General features: G+C 35.4%; 2 protein-coding genes across 6 annotated transcripts; one reads left to right on the top strand and one right to left on the bottom strand.

Moving 5' to 3' along the window:
* The first annotated feature begins 1415 nt into the window (after nucleotides 1-1415).
* Nucleotides 1416-7919, top strand: LOC132600357 (pentatricopeptide repeat-containing protein At1g77360, mitochondrial). 5 transcript variants are annotated; one of them, XM_060313443.1, is made up of 4 exons: nucleotides 1416-1517; nucleotides 3598-5263; nucleotides 5402-5500; nucleotides 6470-7919. In XM_060313443.1, the coding sequence occupies exon 2, from the start codon at nucleotides 3598-3600 to the stop codon at nucleotides 5068-5070; it is 1473 nt and encodes a 490-aa protein (XP_060169426.1). In that variant the 5' UTR covers nucleotides 1416-1517; the 3' UTR covers nucleotides 5071-5263; nucleotides 5402-5500; nucleotides 6470-7919. The 5 variants fall into 5 exon arrangements, with proteins under 5 accessions (XP_060169426.1, XP_060169424.1, XP_060169427.1 ...); XM_060313441.1 differs by having other exon boundaries at nucleotides 3598-5317; XM_060313444.1 differs by having other exon boundaries at nucleotides 1422-1517; nucleotides 3609-5317.
* Nucleotides 7454-15496, bottom strand: LOC132600358 (uncharacterized). Its single transcript, XM_060313447.1, has 4 exons — nucleotides 15307-15496; nucleotides 9336-9443; nucleotides 8748-8915; nucleotides 7454-7846 (listed from the first exon to the last, which is right to left on the bottom strand). Exons 1-4 carry the CDS (start codon nucleotides 15406-15408, stop codon nucleotides 7724-7726), a joined length of 501 nt encoding a protein of 166 aa, XP_060169430.1. The 5' UTR covers nucleotides 15409-15496; the 3' UTR covers nucleotides 7454-7723.
* Nucleotides 15497-19338: the final 3842 nt, after the last annotated feature.

Below are 19338 nucleotides of genomic sequence, written 5' to 3'. Positions count from 1 at the left end.
AGCAGTCTATGTAAAATTAATTCATGTGTACTGTATTTATTGATTTGGTACAAGCAGGGAGTGAGTATTTTTCTTCTGCGGCATCTTCTCACGCGTCCTCTTTAACACATTATGGTTAGAGGCAACAACAGGAAAGGGGCCTGCCTTTGGACATAAGCTCATTTCTGCTGTATTTCTATTCTCCCAATTTAAGCCAAAAAATAGAGATGTTTTTGGAAACTACGGAAAGGAAAGGAAAAACACTTGGAAATTTCTATTTTCACTACTCAAATCAATGATTGAAGTGACGAGATAACAACAATATACCTCGTGTAATTCCAGAACTTTTTGGGATTGAAATGATGAGATAAGCCGAATATTATTCTTAAAAGAGCTCTCGAAATTACAAATTGATACTAAGGCTGTGGTGAAAATTGCAGTGCAATTATAGGCTACGTAATTACCACCCATAATAGTAATTATACCGTATATAATGATTATAATTTTTTATATTATTATATTGTAATTATAGTGTGATTCATGATATCATATATGAAAACCACAGTATACCTATGCAACCTAGTTACGTTTGTTAGAATGCATCTATTAAAAGACAACCTGATGCATTAAGCTCCCGCTATGCGCAGGATCCGAGGAAGAGCTGAACTATAAGGGTTCATTGTACACAGCCTTAACCTGCATTTTTACAAGAGATTATTTCCGCGCCTCGAACTCGTGACCTCCTGATCACATGACAATAACTTTACCAGTTATGTGAAGGCTACGCTTTGAAAAATGCATCTATTATGCCTGGAATGTAGCTTGGGCTTCTCAAATGAAAGTAGGAAATTATGGGTGAAAAGTAACAGTGTGCCACATAGTTTACAAGTAAGAAGAAGAGCAGGATGAGCAGGTAGGCTTTCACATGAAGTTTATCTATACTGGCTACAAATTAAATAATTTTAAATTATTAGATATAATTTAAATAGTTGGCTAAAAACTGACTGCTAGATGCAATTCTTACTTCGATATATGGACTTCAAATTTGGAATAATTACTTAACATAACTACTTCTAAGAGGTAATTATTGATAATAAAATTTTTTAATTTATTTACATTTAGTAGCTACAGTGATTTTGTAAATTACCATACGTATCTATACCAAAATACGTTAAATTTTTGTGACTGGAGTGGTTATTGGGTGTGGCTTTGCCCCAACTTGCCCAGGTTCGAACAGTGTATATGAAGCCAAATACATACCTGAACATGTACACTCAAATACTGCAAAAACAATATCAAATACACGGGAATATATAAAAGGTAACTACGAATGGTAATTTCAAAAAAATAGCTATGAATAGTAAGAAGGGACAATAAGATAGTTATTTATGTAAGTTCATATTCAGCCCAAATTTCAATTGGTTTAGGCCCATTAACTTGATCCAATATTTCATTTGTAGCCAAACTCTTAGTTGTCTCCATTACTCCCATAGCCACTGGAGACAAAGACTCTCAAGACTCCATTGAAGTCCCGCAAGGTCAGTTTTACTTATAATTAAATAATTTGAAATTGAAATTATCAAAAGCTTCTCTGATTATTTTGTTGCTCACCTAAATTTGTAGTATACTTTGTTTTGAGGTAAGAAGATAAGAAAAAAATGGAAAGTACAAAAGAATATACTATTAAAAGTAGGAAAATGAAAATTTGTGTTTTTTATAGGCTATGGTATTCTAGTTGCAAAGTATTGATTTTTAACATACAGAGAAAAAAAAAAAAAAGAGGAAATGGATATTGAGGTTTTTTTTTTTTTTTTTTTTTTTTTTATTGTTGCATGTGTAAATTTGTATAGTTTTTTTTGAGGAAATTTAGTATTTCCTGTAAGTAAATTCTAAGAAGATAATAAGAAAATGGAAAGTACAAAAACAATATACTTTTGAAAATAGGAAAATGGAATTTGTGTTTGCTATAGGCAATGGTATTCTTGTTGCAAAGTATTGATTTTAGCTTACAGAAAAAAAAATGGGTATTGAGTTTTTTTTTTTTTTTTTGTTTTTTTGTGTGTGTTATTGTTGCATGTGTAAATTTGTATAGTTAATTTTGTGGATATTTACTCTTTCCTGTAAGTAAATTCTAAGAAGATAATAAGAAAATGGAAAGTACAAAAAACAATAAACTACTAAAATATAGGAAAATGGAATTTCGTGTTTGCTATAGGCGGTATTCTTGGGGCAAAGTATTGGTTTTTAGCATATGGAGAAAAAAGAGAGGAGGAAGGAATTGAGCTTTTATATTTATTTTTGGGTCAATTGGTAGAATATATTTACAATATTAGAATAACCAATTTGGAAAGTCAGCGCCTTTAACTGCGTGGAGAACGCTAATTATTTTTCAGACAGGAATATGATACTTTAAAAAGGATTTTTTATGTTTGCTCATCTTATCTGCTCAAGTAATAGGTGGTACGTTGGGGATTTTGTTTTTTAAGTGAGGGTTGTCGTCTTATCGATAAGTAGATTTCATGCATGCACCAAAAGGTACATTCTAATATTCCCATTGTGAAGATATCATAAATGGGCATTCTTGTAACAAAATGTTGATTTTGATGTGATCAAGGTCATAAACTTTGTTCATCTTATCTGATATCTCATAGTTGCAGAATGCTTTTTTAATGCTGAAAAAATGTTTTTTTTGTAACGGCGGAATGATATTTTTGTTGTTGAAAGAGGGCTATTTGCGTTGTTTTTTCTGCTGCTGAAATGCTAGTGGTTAAATGTTGTTTTTTGGTGCTGCAAGGATGCTGTTAAGTTTAACAGATTTTTTTTTTTTTCTGAATCCATTAGTTTTAAGATTTAGGAGTAAGAGCATCCACCTATTGCATTTAAGGATTATTTTTGTTAAGGGGTATATATCAAGGACCAAAATAGTCCAACCCCCATGCATTAGGGGCCATGTTGATCATTTTCTCAACTGCTATCCCTCTTTATCTGGCAAAATCAATTCGCTCCCTGTCAACTGTAAGCTAATGATTGATTGAATTCTTTGATTTTATGAAATTTGATTTTCTTGAAGTTGATTTGAGGAAGTCTTTTGAAAGCCTTTTTTAAAAACTTGGATGCTTTAGGGAAATGGGGTAGAGGTATTTTGTTGTTTCAATGGGCTTTCTCGAATTTACATGTCAAAAATGATTAGCTAGAAGTCAAGTTATTGAATTTTTGGTGAGGGTTTTGGGTAAGGAATCCCAGCATTTCGTGACGTCGAAACCATTTGATATTATTATCATGAAAGACTATTCACGGGATGTTCGAGCATGGACTACTGTTCTACATGCTTATTATATATTGGGAAGTATGATAAGTAAATTCCATATAAATCTCGGGAAAATCTATAAAAAATGAAATTTTATTCCTCTTCTTCTCTTGATATGTGCAAAAATGGAGCTGTAAAAAGCTGAAATTCTATTCTTCTTCTCTTGATATGGTGTGAAGTGTGAAGACTGTTCGCTTTATTTGCATTGCTTCTGACTGAAAATGAACAAAAAACAATGTTCTACTTTGACATATCAATAACCTAGAAGATCAGATCAGTAACTCCATGTTTTATTTTTTTAACTTTTCTAGATGCTTTACAGGTTTTCTCAGCTTTCTACGAGGAGGACAATGCTACGACTTCATCAGAAATTGTGTGGTAGAACAGTGGTTTTTACCCGAATGTATAGTTCTAAAGAAACAATGGACGTTAAACTCGATCCACTGAAAAGGCTTTGTAAAATTATGATGTCTTGTCCAAAATTGGGCCTTGACACAGAGCTCGACCAAAGCGGGATTAGGGTTTCACCGGAGATGGTCGAAGACGTCCTTAAGAGATTTGAAAATGCTGGAATGCTTGCGTATCGTTTCTTTGAATGGGCTGAAAAGCAACATAATTATGAGCATAGTACTAAAGCCTACCACTTCATGATTGAATCTCTTGCCAAGATAAGGCAATATCAGATGATGTGGGATCTTGTAAATAAGATGAAAGCCAAGGGAATGCTTAATATTGAAACATTTTGCATAATGATGAGAAAATATGCTAGGGCCCAAAAGGTAGAGGAGGCTGTATACACTTTCAATATCATGAATAAGTTCGACGTGCCCCCCAACCTAGCCGCTTTTAACGGCTTATTGAGTGCTCTATGCAAATCGAAGAATGTGGGAAAAGCTCAGGAGATTTTCGATAGTAAGAAAAAGGAGTTTATTCCTGATTCAAAAACTTATAGCATATTGATCGAAGGTTGGGGAAGGGCTCCCAATCTTCCCAAGGCAAGGGAAATTTACAGGGACATGATTGAGGTGGGCTCTAATCCCGATATTGTGACTTATGGGATCATGGTTGATATACTTTGCAAGGCTGGAAGGGTTGATGAGGCTGTTGAAATTGTCAAGGAGATGGACTTCAGCGGTTGCAGGCCAACATCCTTTATTTATAGTGTTTTAGTCCATACATATGGGCTAGAAAACCGGATTGAAGATGCGATAGATACATTCCTTGAAATGGAAACAAATGGAGTTGAGGCTGATGTAGCTGTATATAATTCTCTAATTAGTGCTTTCTGTAAGGTAAATAAATTCCAAAATGCCTATAGGGTTCTGAACGACATGCAATTGAAGGGGGTGGACCCCAATGCAAGGACCTGCAATATTATTCTGAGTGGCTTGATTGGTCGAGGTGAGACTGATGATGCTTTTAAGGTTTTCCGGAGGATGCTCAAAATTTGTGATCCTGATGCAGACACGTATACTATGATGATAAAGATGTTCTGTGAGCGGAGTGAGATTAATATGGCTCGTAAAGTGTGGAAATATATGAAACGCAAGCAATTTGTTCCCAGCATGCATACTTTTTCTGCACTTATAAATGGGCTGTGCGAAGACGGTGATGCCCCTGGTGCTTGTGTGTTGATGGAAGAGATGATAGAGAAAGGAATGCGCCCCGGTAGGATGACATTTGGAAAATTAAGGAAACTACTTCTCAAGGAAGAGAGAGAAGATGTACTCGAATTCCTTCAGGAGAAAATTAATCTTATGGTTAGGGAGCCCTTATCTGATTAAGAAACCATTTAGATGATGTATTTCTGACAATTCCTGATTATGATTTGCTGTTGAATCTGATCTCTAGAGTCAGAATATCCAAGTGACTTGTACTACTTCAAAAACAGATAAAGATATACTGGTCATGCAGCAACTGAGCTTGCTAAGGACTTTATTTCATTAGTGAGACTAATTTGGAGCAGTTGGAAAATTTGTAAGTTTGGGAAATTTAAGGCCAGTCCTTGTTAAATATTAGAGTTTGGAAAAGGTATAGAGTATATATCTCTTAGCTTCTCAATGTTTTCTTGTTTAACGGGGGTCTCTCTGACTTCGATACTTCTTGTGGATGCAGTTATTTCCTTTCCGATTTTGGTTAATTAGTAAAAGAAACTTTGCCAAGTGAAGATGGTTGATACAAGTGGACAAAAAGCCAAGCAGCTTTGCAATCAAGGTCAGAACTCATGCAGCCATGTATATAGTTTTGTTACGTTCAATCTATCAGTGGATTAAAAAAAAAAAGAGAAGAATCTAACCTATTATGCGTTCATCTAGCACTGTGTTTTTGGCGGGTTATTATTAGTACTCGGGCCTGGATGTCACATCTCTGCATGTGCTTTCTCTGCTGGATGGTATTCTTCATTTTCCATCCGCTATTTCTGCCTTATGCTTATGAAAAAGGGAAAAAGACCAGCTCGATCAATGTCTAGTTACGACTTGGACATAAGAAATGAAGCTTCATCTACAATTAATGTGTTTTTCTTTTGTTTGGTCTACAATTAACATATTTGTGATTTACGATAGAGAGCTCTCTTAATTAGTTTCTTTTCTCCTGAAGACGTGTACCTATTTACCGTACTGCTTTTCTTAATTGTGGGAGGCACTTGTTTTATTATCCCTCACCACTTCTTGTTCTACAGCCTCCGAAACGCAGTTTCTGCTGCTGCACACACTGTTTTTCATGTGTCCGTTTCGTGTTATTCTCATTCTTTCTTGTCCAGGGTCCTCAATCTGCAGACATGACAGCTGGTTTGGCACAGTTGATGTAGTTTTCGTTGAAGTGTGACCAACTCATCTAAAAGCTTTAGTTGTTAGAGAGAGTACACATTTAATTTCTTAATTATATTCTCAACAATGCCCCCTCGTGGTCGATCCTGATTCTTTTCCATGGGTCACGCATGTGGTGAGAATCGCAACAGTTTTATCCCATTATCAGCTTTGACTTCGTATGTTTGCCAGTCTTCTATATATTTTCCTTTTTCCTTGCCCCCCTATAATGATTGTATGCAAATGAGAAACATTACAGTTGTACTTTTGGATGATGCATGAAAATAAGGCTCTTATGACTTGATCTTGGTTGTGATTCCTTATATTCTTACCAATTGGGAGGCTGATATGCTAACTTTTTTCTCATATCATTTAGGATTCATAATTGCCGCGCAAGCACCTCGAAATTCAACTCTATTGAAGAAGCATGATGCACAAGCATCGCCAGATGCCCAGGTTAACTCCGGGATGTCATAGGAACCCTTTCCGTATAAACACCACTTGACAAGAGCACCATTGCCGCCTCTATGCCATAATCAGCCTAATTAACATCAACAGACAACTAATTAGGAGCAGAAAGGAGGGTCTACTCATCCATTGCATCCTGAGAAAGGAACCTGCCGATGCTCAGACTTCCATGGATTGCCCAAGATAACAAATCCAGAAGTCTAAAATTTGACATAGTATTGCTGTCAACCAGACATTGTTAACAATAATCTTTCACATAGTAGCTGACTAGTTGTATAACTTTTCGTGTTTTCACATTTGAAATTCTAACAGCAGGACTCGCACTCCTACATTTTTTTCCGCACTTTCGCCTATACGATTTACTTACACTGGTAAGATTAAGCTAGCATAATTGACAAAGTCAGATTCATTTCATTCAACAAGCACCAAGACGGTGTCAAAAGGTGTTTACGAAGTGAGTGGATGGTTGGTTCAACCACAGTTACCATACATATTGTCTCAATCCTCCAAAACAAAGAAGGGATATTTTTCGTTTTGAAGAAAATGCAGATTCTCCTCGGTGTAACTACTGTCCTTTTCACTATTCTGGACGTTTTGCTATACTCAAGTCTCCATTGTCGGAAAGCTCATAATTAGATATGAAGGTTGGTATAGTGTAGATTGGGCAGCCAAGAGCACCTAATTTGCGTATTTCCGCTGACCCGAAACCAATTGATCTAAGCTATGAACAGATTTTGAAGAGAAGTCTAACAGGTCCTAGAGGACCGGAACCCACATACGTGGCAAAAGGCCAACATCAAAAAAACATTTCAGAAGAGCTGGGGGAAATAGCACGCTAACCAACATCCATCAATATGCTAACACCAATCACAGTGGAAAAACTAAAGACCCGTTCGGCAAGTTGTGCCAGCTTTTAGGTTAAATTTCTAAAAAGATTTGCTCTTATCCAAATAGCCACACCTAAACAATCATTAACTGGTTTTCTTCATGAATGTAACCATCATGAATCAAACACTAGTCCCGTGCAAGTAGTTTGTGTTCAGTTACATTGAAAACCAACACTCCTATCCCTAGCAGTTAGCAACCTTTACACATTGACAGTGTGGAACAGTTACACCTTCCTTTCTATGTACCAGCAAAAAACATTAGAGAAATGAAGGACCTATTTCACTACATCAAATTTGGCCTGCGGGTTGGAAATCATCACTGGGCACTCCCCCTTCTCGTCATACTCAGCAAACTCATCTCCGGACAAATCAATGCCTTCAAATTTTGTTCCCTCAAGCTGCATCAAGTGAATCAAATTAGAACTGGCTCGACATTTCCATAACACAAAAATCTAAGAATTTGACATAGAACCCAAGAAGTAAGAACTGCAAGTCTCTTCAGCAAAAACCTAAATGGATTGTTACAAAGACATCTGACCCAAAAGCTGCTTACATGTATGCCACAGAGAAACCAATTCAACAAAATAATGAATGTTTCCTAAATCATTTTGCATGTTACCTGACCAAATCACACGAGTTTATACCCATATAATTCAAGGACGAGGAGTAAAATCCAAAGACAGACCATAATATTTCTGTTCGTCAGATAGCCAGAAGCAGATGTAAGCAAGTATTAATTGCACTACAGCAGGTTTAGCTTTCTTGTCAATAGCAGAACAGGAAGGAGTGTAAATACCTTACTGTGGGTTTACTCACTGTGCCTACTACTGCTGTCAGAAGCATATTGCGATGGGGGTAACGAGAAGAAACAAGACGAGCATTAGGTCCAAAGCATCAGGGGCAAAGAAACTTCACAAGTTAACAACCTAAAGAACAGAACATATCCAGTGGCGGACTGATAATCATTTTCAGATGCTTCCAAAGATGATGCACAGAGGTAAACCTCCTGTTTATATAAAGGTCTATGACTCAAGATGAGAAGATAATCTAATTCAGTAACTTCAGAAGCACCACAAATTTCACTGATCCCCCATAATCAGGCCCATTCTGCTTCATAAATTTCTTTGACGTACTTACGAATGTTTTCAACTTATTAAACATACAATCCAGAAACACATAGAGACTTAATCGAGCAAACAAATTTTATGCTTAAATTTAGTATTTATAGAGTTTTTTTATAACAAATATTTTCTTTAATTTTCGGAGAACACCAAAGCAGAAAGCAAGAGAAGTGCTTACAGATTCAGCTTTCCATTCTCCTCGGAAAACAAAATCCAGAGGCTCGAAACCCCTGCACTCAAATACCATCAAAGGTGCATATTTTCCAGCTTGACTATCAGCATGAGTCAGAGGGCGGCCTCGGCCGGTGATCATGGTTACTGTGCCATCCCTGCTACAGAACTTACACTGAAAGCAGAAGTCACAAAATACTTAATAATCAATCTAGTCTAATAAAAGCATCAAGAGCCGTAACAGCAATAAAACATTATAGAACACCCCCCCCCCCCCCAAAACCCAAAAAAAAGTAACAATTAAGGCTCAAAATAAACTTCAAGGATATCACAGTTATTCAACATAATAGAATTAAGAAACAGCAACAGGAGCATTTACTACGGCTTAACCACTTCTTAATGTTACAGATTTCCTAATTGACTCATTATCTCCCCTCAAATTTCAAGTTGTCTCGGTAATTTTAAATTTATAGTGTAAATTAACTCTGTGTTTCCATATCTACACTAACATGCGTGACACACAGATGTACATAGACAAATATCTCTCTACGCGTAGATATATTGTCAAAGAGAAGGAAACAGGAGGATAGGTCACCTTCTGAATAAGATGGGTGTGGCCCTTGCCTATGGGAAGAGGAACAGTTTCACCCAAGCTCACATAAGTCTCCTTTTGGGTGATCTCGCCACAATTGCCACACTTCAGCTGCATAATTTAAAGAAAAAGAACATATTTAATGGACTCTGAAAAAGATATTAATGTAGGATAGCAAATGGATGATTTCATCACAGAAATAATTAGTAAAATTAACTTATGGAAACAGCACTATCTCATATGAACATACCTGAAAGGGAACTTCAGTATTTTTTGTTATAGTGAGAGGAAATTTCAATATTAGTACATCTAAAATGATAGAGAGTGCAAGTAGTACAAATTGAAAGCAAAATGACAGAAGGTTCATGTGAAAGGTGTAACATTTCGGAACGTCATAAAATGGTGTGTCGAATAAACTAAATCAAAGTAAACAAGACTGCATACAGTGGGAAATGACCCTAAAATATAAAAGAGGAGGTGGTCTTGGGACAAGAAAACCTTCAACTACATAACAATAGCTTGCTTATATATGGCTTTCAAGGAAACTTTTGGAGAAGGGTAATACAAACAAAATATGGACAAAGGCCATGTCACAAAGGGGAACAGCTCATATTTCCAATGGTCCAAGTGCTTGGAAGCACATCGCAAGCTGTGGCATATGTTTGATAGGATTGTTGCATTTAAAGTGGGAGATGGTAGGACATGCAGCTTTGGCAAGACGCATAGCTGGCACATTTACTACTGAAATTACAGCTTCCTGATCTATTCAGTCTCAGCACCAACTCAAGCAATTATTGCTCAATTGAGGGAAGGAAATGCATGGAACTTGGGTTTCAGAAGTCCAATTTTTTATTGGAATGTCAGCAGAATATCCTTCTGCTTCAGAAATTGGACCAAGCCTTATTTAGACCAGGGGAACCAACTCTATTTCTGAATGAATATATTTACTTGAAAATGAAAATAAAAAAATAAAAAGAAAGACTTACATGCAGAACAAAAGCAAAATAAACACAAATTCAGAAGCTAAAAAAGCAATATAAGAGAGAGAGAGAGGTTGACAAAGAGAAACCAAGAAAATGAAGATAAAATTGGAATGAGCTTCCAGAAGAGCCCGCAAACAGACACCTCCAGTGGCACACATCAAATAGTTCAATCACACTGAGAAATCACATAGAAACACATTATGAATTTGCAAAGGAGGTCAAAAGCCTAAGCATGCATTTTATACACTGAACACAAGGAACAGACAGAAAAACTGAAAAGCTAAGTCACAACTATGAATGAGACTAGTAAACAAACAGCTATAGAGGCACACATCAATTAGCTCGATAACGCCAAGAGTACCACAAAGAAAATTACAAAAATGAAGTACGAGGAGATGAAATTGGAATGACACTAGAAAAGCCCTAAACAAACAGCTACAGAGGCACACATCAATTAGCTCGATAACACCGAGAGTACATAAAAACATAGTACGATAATCAGAAACTTTAAGGTGGAAACCGGAATACTCAATGCAAAATACATGCATATATACACAGAACACAAGGATGGGAATAAAACACATATTTTAACAAACAAAAGCATGAAAATGTAGAACAAGAAGAAAAAATTGGACTGAGCTACAAGAAGAGCCATACACAACACCTAGCATGCATCAATAAACTTGACAAATGCATAGAAACGCAATAGAATAGTCGCAAAGTTAGAGGTCAAGAGCATAAACTCTGAAAGACAACTACATGCACTTATACACACAAAACAAGGGAATAGACACAAGAACTGAAAACTAAGACGCAACTAGGAATACATAGACAGTTTGACATGGAAATGATGAACAAGGTGAAACTGGAAGAAGCAACTAGCAGAGCCCTAAAGAAGCACATATGGAGGCATGCATCAATTAGCTCAATCACACAGAGATAGAACGGCAACAGAGTAATCGCAAATTAGACGTCAAAAGTGTCAGACTTAAAATAACAGACAGGCATTACTACGCAGAACGTAGAGAAATATACACGAAATTTGAAAAGCTAAGTCAGAGCTAGGAGTAGAATAGATAGCTTGACAAATAATTACAAGTATGAAGAACAAGAAAACAAAAGAATGAGCCTAGAAAAGCTCTAAAAGAATAGCTAGAAGGCATCATCAATTAGATCAATCACACCGAGGAATCAAATAGAAGTACAGTGAGTTGTTATAAACCTCATATACTTATATACTTGTAATACAAAGAAATATGCATGACAAACAGAGAAGCTAAGTCGTAATTGTTAGAGATGTTATTCCCTACTGCTTATGTTACATACTAGATTAGGCCTTATGCTTATCTACCAGATTAGTTGATAGTATTTATCATTCATCTCATTTGAATAAATATCCTTCATGCAAGTAGCACCCTCAGGAAGTTAGTTACTCGTTTCATGTATTTAAAGACAGCTTCATATTCAATACAAACTCATCTTTCATCGTCTCTTAAAGCTTCTATAGCAACTAGGAATAATGTAGGTAGTTTGACAAAGAAAATCATGAAAATTAAGAACAAAAGGCATTATCTCATAGATCAATCTTCGTGGGAAAAAAAATCAAAGTAACATACGTACACAGAACAAAGAAATAGACACGAAATTCAGAAGTGTTTTTTTTTTTCACTCTTCGGTCTCTAATTCTTATAATTGGCACTTTTTTTCCCGCTAAAAATTGGCAGGTTTCTTTGCTTGAATTGCTGTTAATGATCATAATAGCAAATCTTTACCCTTTTCTAAAGATCATATTTAATGCCAATTTTTAGCGGAAAGAAAAAAACGTGCCAATTATAAGAATTAGAAACCGAAAAGTGAAATTACTACTATAAGGGCCTGTTTGGAAAGCCACCTAGGTAATTGGAATTGGGTGTAATTACACAGTTTGACCTGTTTGTTTGACAAGGTAATTACACAGTTAGGTGAGAATTAGGAGTAATTGAGAGGGTGTAATTACACTCCGTAATTCTCAAGGAGAGAAAGGGTGTGTGTGTGTGTGGGGGGGGGGGGGGGGGGGGGAGGGCTGAGAATTGAGTGTAATTATAGGGTTATTTGGTTTTTACTTTTAAATTATTTTTATTTTTTAAAATATATTTTTATTTTTATAGTATTTATATTTCATTTCCTTTCTTCTCATTCACAACCTTTACTTCTTGTGGTTCCTCGTATCTTTTTTATTTTTTTATTTTATTCATTTAGCATAACCGTCTTAATGTTCTAATTATTAAAACTAACTTGGCATATAATAAGTGACGCTATTAAAGTAGAATTTCGTTGTGAATAAGATTATAGACTTATATCTTCCCTTTCTTTGGAATTATAGGAGTATTACTTATGTTGCGTTGAAACTTACTTATGTAACGTTGGAATTTGACATAAGAGTATTATGTTAAATTTTTTGTTTTGGATTTTATATTTGGGTTATATTTCGATTTTAAAAATATTTGCTTTAGTACTATTGACTTGTTATTTCACATTACATGTTGTTTATTTTTCACTTACAGTTGATAGAATTTTGTCAAACATTTGGATAATGTTATGGCATTATATTTATAAATATTCTTTTTTTGTCAAACATCCAATCCCATGATGTTCTCACAAAAAAAGTATGCTTTTAAGTTTTATCATCAATTAAAATAAAATATTATTAATTTGAAATTATCAATTATTTTTTATAATATTAGTTACAAACATATGATTATTAATTGACATATTTTCATGAAACAATGTATTATTGAATAACTAATTTAATATCATTTATAAAGGCACATATTTTTTAAATATTAATTCTATTTTTTTTATATTCAAATGTTATTTTTAAATTAAACTAACTGTGTAATTACACTTGTGCAACCAAACAACATGCTTGTAATTACACTATAATTACATTATGACAAACAAACAAGTCATTGTAATTACAATACTATGTAATTACTAGGTTGTGTAATTACTAGGGTAGTAATTACACCAATTCCAATTACCAGGTGGCTTTCCAAACAGGCTCTAAATCACAACTAGGAACAAACCGATAGTTCAACCACGAAAATCATGAAAATGAACATAAGGATGAAATTGCAATAAGCTTCCTGAATAGCCCTAATTAAACACCTAATTAGCAGAGATAATCCACTGTCACTGTGTGTGTATTTATATTATTTTGCGTATATATCAATGGTTTAAGTCCGAAGCAGTAGCTCAGTTAAAGCCATCCAAAGGACTAGATCAACATTTACTACAGATTCAAACATCAATTAGATCAATCTTCATCTAGAAATCACATAAACATTCAAATGCAAAAGAATAAACCAAAAATAATAGAGACGTTTAGACGGAAACCTTAAACAAATATCAAGAAGGCATCATCAGTTATAACGATCTTCAAAGGAAAAATCATACAATATCACCCTAGAATAATCCTAAACCCTAAATAAACTAATACGAACACAGAACAACTAAGCAAACACGAAATTCGAAAAAAGAAAACGAAGTTGCAACTACGAACAAAATAGATAGTTTAGCACAGAAAATCACAAAAATGAAGATGAAATCGCAGTGAACTACCTGAATATCCCTAAATAAACACCTAACAAGCAGAGATAATCCACTGTGTGGGTGTGCATATACTATAGAGTTCAGTCACCATCAATTAGATCAATATTCATCGAAAAATCACATAGACAATTTTTTTTTTTTGAAATTGAAAAATCACAGACATACAAATGCAATAGAATAACTGAAATTTATAGAGGTGTTTAAATAAACAGCTAGAAGGCATTATCAGTTATGTCGATCTTCAAGGGAAAAAACACAGAGAATAATCGTAAACTCTAAATAAACTAATACGAACACAGAACAAACAAATAGACACGAAATTCTAAAAAAAAAAAATGAAATTACAACTAACTAGCAGAGATAATCAACTGTGTGTGTGTGTGTATTTACTATGTATTTACTATAGATTCAACATCAATTAGATCGATATTCATAGGAAATTCGCATAAGACATGCAAAAGCAATAGAATAACTAAAAACTATAGAGGGGCGTTTAGGCAGATACCTTAAACAAACAGCTAGAAAGCATCATATAATACTAGAACAATGGATCTTCAAAGGAAAAATCACATAATATCGATCTTCAAAGGGAAAATCACATAACATTGCAATAGAATAATCGTAAAACCTAACTAAACTAATATGAACACAGAACAAATAACTAGACACGAAATTCAAACAAACAAAAAAACGAAGCTGCAACTTGGAGTAAAATAGATAGTTTGGCATAGAAAATCACTAAAATACCTAAATAAACATCTAACAAGCAGAGATAATCCACTGCGCGCGCGTTTAATTTACTATAGAGTCAACATTAATCAGATCAATATTCATTGAAAAATCACATAGATATGCAAATGCAATAGAATAACTAAAAATTATAGATGCGTTTAAACAAACACCTAGAAGGCATTATCAGTTTTATCGATCTTCAAAGGAAAAAAATCACATAATCTCACACTAGAATAATCGTAAACCCTAAAATAAACGAATATAAACACAGAAAAAATACACGAAACTTAAAAAAAAAAAAAAAAAACGAAGTTGCAACTAGGAATATAATAGATAACTCCGCATAGAAAATCACATAATATCGCGCTAGAATAATCGTAAACCCTAAAGTAAACGAATATGAACACAGAACAAATAAATAGACACAAAATTCGAATAAACGAAGTCACAACTGTGTGTGTATGAAGAGCAAAATCATGAAGATGAAATCGCAGTAAGCTAAGCTTAACTCTGTGTGTGTTACCTAACGAACAGAGAAAATCCACTGTGTGTGTGTATTTACTACAGATTCAACATCAATAATCAATATTCATTGAAAAATCGCATAAATATTGCAAATGCAATAGAATAAACTAAAAAAAATTAGAGAAAAAAGAGTATATATATACCTTGAAGTGGTAAGGGAAGTTATCGTCATTACATCCGCCTTGTGGTTGAAGGTTTGTAAGGTTTTCAAGCTCAGCTGTGATCATCAACTGGAAGTTCACCATTGTTGTTGTTGCTTCGAATCAACGTTTTTCTCTTTGATTCTCTCAGTGCGATTTTTCTCTCTCTAGAATGGAAAAAAATAAAAGCGTGTTGAGGAAGATAGATGATATTTATATTCTGATGGAAGGTAAAAGTGTAAATTACTAAGTTTTGTTTGCCAAGGTTCTAATTATTTCGAAATTGCGGAATGTGTTAACGAGATTTTCAGATCGTGATTAGATTAATACATTAATACATATGCATATACACTCCTCCTGTTCCCAATTTAATTAAATTTTGAAGTTAAATTAAAATAGATAAATGCAATATTTTATAATTAAAATTTTTATGTTTGAAAACTACGTGAAAAGTACTATAAATTACTCCCTCTGTCCCAAAAAATTGACATTTTTCATTTTTTGAGAGTCAAACTTGCTAATTTTGACCGTGAGGTAGAAGATAAAATCTTTAAATTTTTCAAAATAAAATTTATATATTTAGAAAATACTATAAGTAACCATAATTAATAATTTAAATATTTCAAAGACATGAAAAAATTACGTTCAAAGAACAACTCATTTGACTCTCAAAAAGCGAAAAGTGTCAATCTTTTTGGGACGATGGGAGTACAACTGTCACGACCCAACCCCGTAGGCCGTGACTAGTGCCCGATCTGGGCACCCAAACACACCTATCAAATGCTATCTCAAATTTTATCAAACGCATTCAAGTATACAGCAGAAGCCGTCAAGGCTATATTTCAAATTTAGATAATTTCCAGAAAAATTTCGGCAGAGTTTCCTTTGTTTTACAGACTATCCAAATTAACCCTGCGCACAGATAATACCAACAAAGACCACCCAGGGCCAACAAAGCAACATTTAAACATATGCGGACCGGCCGCCGCGGCGAATGGGATCGCCCAAACACAACATATACACGCATCCGTACAGAAAGACCCCAACCCACAAACATGTCTACAGACCTCTAAACAGACCGACAAAATCATATGACGGGACAGGGCCCCGTCGTACCCCTGAGTGACGTGCATTTATACAATAGCAGGAGACTGTACCAAAAATATAGGCTCCGGATAAGAGAGCGCCTCAGAATAGCAGAATAAGATCCTAAGCGGGCGGATCAGCGAACCTGTCGTATGTACCTGCGCGGCATGAAAACGCAGCCCCCGAAGAAAGGGGGTCAGTACGAAATATGTACTGAATATGTAAAGCCTGAATTACAGAAACAAAATCATAACTGGTACAGAACGTACAGAAAAAGTGAGTAGAAAATCCAAAGTATCAAATACATATTTTCAAAACATGCGGAGTGTGTACAGAAACATATGTCATATCAAATCCGGCCCCTGCCAAGGGACTCGGCAGACAGAACGTGGCCACCCTCCCGACGCTGGTGCCACCACACAGAAGAATCAGAATAGGGGCATAACCCCGTAACATAGTATATCATATCAGATGGCCATAGCAAATCATATCAGAACATGTGTACATGGCACAGCATACTCCACAAACCCATGTACACGTATACCTGCCCCCTCACATCGAGGCACGACGAACAATGCAGAGGATTACGCTTGACAACATATCCTGGCCCGGGCTCAGTGAAGGAAACATTGAGACATCCACGAGTGGAGTAGTGAGAAACTAATGCAATATGAGACATAATACATTTTACAAGGACTCGATGGAGTATTCCGAACAACAACCGTATTAATGAAACCGCACGATAGTCACGGTGCGTATATTTCGGATAACAAAAATAGATTATGTGATAATAGTCTTCTTGGGATCATTTCCATATTCCAAAATAATTTATAAGACTCAATAGAATAACTTAACCAAGTGTCATTTAGTAGTCAGAAGAGTAGTTAAGACGTTTCCTTTAAAACTTCTCAAAATAGGTTAAAATGCAATAAGAGTGAAATCGAGCATAGTGGGCCCACCTCGGGTCAACTAAAGTGATAGGCTCAATTTACGTACATTAAGTCTATAGAGTCATCCCTGGAGATCTTCGAACAATCTCCTAACTTTCCAAGCAATTTGTGTAAACTTACCAAATTCTTTCAAAAGTCGTCCGAATTACATAAAGGAAAGTCGCGGGACCCACGGACGGGTATCGACCCGAGTCGGGCCCGCCTATGGAAAACATACTTATCATATGCCATACAAACTTCTACAAAAATATGGAAGCAATCCGAGCCTTTCTGTGAAAGCTATGACGTTCACAAATTTCGAAATTCTTTAAAGTGAAACCTTTTTATGCAAAGTTCGGAAAGCGATTATTTCAAAGACATAATGGTTCATATTTCATCAAATCATACATAAGAGTGCCAAGGAATATTTATAAGGCTCATAACATGCTCGGATTTCGAATCTTAGAATTTTCCTCAAGGCTTATAATCTAGCCTATTGAAAACTAAGGCATGCCAAAAGAAAGAAGGGTTGCGCTTTACATACCTCGAACGCACTTCCAAGATAGCCAATCTAAAGCTAATCCAAATCTACGCCTCGGGCTCCTCAAGGTCTACAATTACGCCAACGAATACCAATCATTAGCTAAGGGCACTTAAGCCATTCATTCCAAGCTAATCATTAAATTCTACAGAAAATTCGGCAGCACTTCCCCTGTAAATAGGCCATCCCGAGAATTTATCTCGCTCAAAATCCACAACAACAACCACAATAACCAACCTAGTAACATTGATAACCAACTCGAAAGGCAAAATAATAATAGTAACTCTCTTTTACATCATTCAACAACTTTCATAAATTCAACTCGACGACTTACCTTCAAGCCAACATCGATGCTTATATATTTAAATACTAACTCGAATCCATACCAACAATACTTAAAGACATTCTAAGCAATTCATACAACATTTCCAACAATCCAAAAATTTTCCCTTCCTTTCCACATAATGTAACTCTTCCATTCTAACTTCACACCATCCAACTAATATCAGCATTTTTCCATATTCATTAACTAACTCAAGATTACCCAAACATATTTCAATAACATTTTAAACAATATCCAAGGATTCGAACCATTCCGCCCATTTCCATATTCCATTCGAAACTTCTACAATTGCAACGAAACTACCAAATCGCATTGTTTTCTTCCAAATTCATTAATAACAACCATAGTTCACATTTAGCATCTTACTTTCATAATTGCATAAAAATTATATAAAAATCACATAATTTCTTATAACAACATACAACCAATTTCAACACCAACTCAACTCGTTAACCTTTTATCTACGTCATCAATGTCACAACGACACCTCTAACAAGCTAAATAAATTTTTAATTCACCATTCTCTTTCATTACTATGGCTCACGACCACACTCCTCTTCACACGGCTCAATTTATAATTCAACATCAACATACATAACCCGTTTGTATTCAACACACATCTACCAAGCTATACAAGTCTAAACTACCTCCAAAACATGTAGAAAAAAATTAAATCTTACCTTAGAGACAAGCTCTAATTTTTTTCACCATGAAATGTCTTCAAGAAAGCCATGGCCGTGAGTTGCCATGGCTACCATGAGCTCCATCTTTTTCCTCCTCTTGATCTTCAAATCTCTCCAATTAATTGTGTAGAAGGGGGCAAAAATGGGCTGGGCGTGAACAGTGCCCGTGAACAGTGGCGCCGCCCGTGAACAGTGGCGGCGTGAACAGTAGCGCCGCCGTGAACAGTGGCGCCGTTGTGAACAATCGCCGTGAACAGTGCCCCCGAACCCCTCTCTCTCTCTAGGCTTGAGAGCCCCTCTCTCTAAAACCTAATTTGCAAGATTAATTGTAGTGTAGTCATCCACTTATGCTCATTTATATAATCTTTACAAAGTGGACATGTGTCAATTTTCATGACATGTGTCCATCTTTATTCAAGGCCAACCAAATATCGCCACGTGTTGTGGGGGCCC

Source organism: Lycium barbarum, chromosome 6 (genome assembly GCF_019175385.1).
Source record: "Lycium barbarum isolate Lr01 chromosome 6, ASM1917538v2, whole genome shotgun sequence".
Taxonomy (NCBI): domain Eukaryota; kingdom Viridiplantae; phylum Streptophyta; class Magnoliopsida; order Solanales; family Solanaceae; genus Lycium; species Lycium barbarum.
Note: the sequence above shows the minus strand (reverse complement) of the source record. Positions and strands in the feature narration are given on the sequence as shown.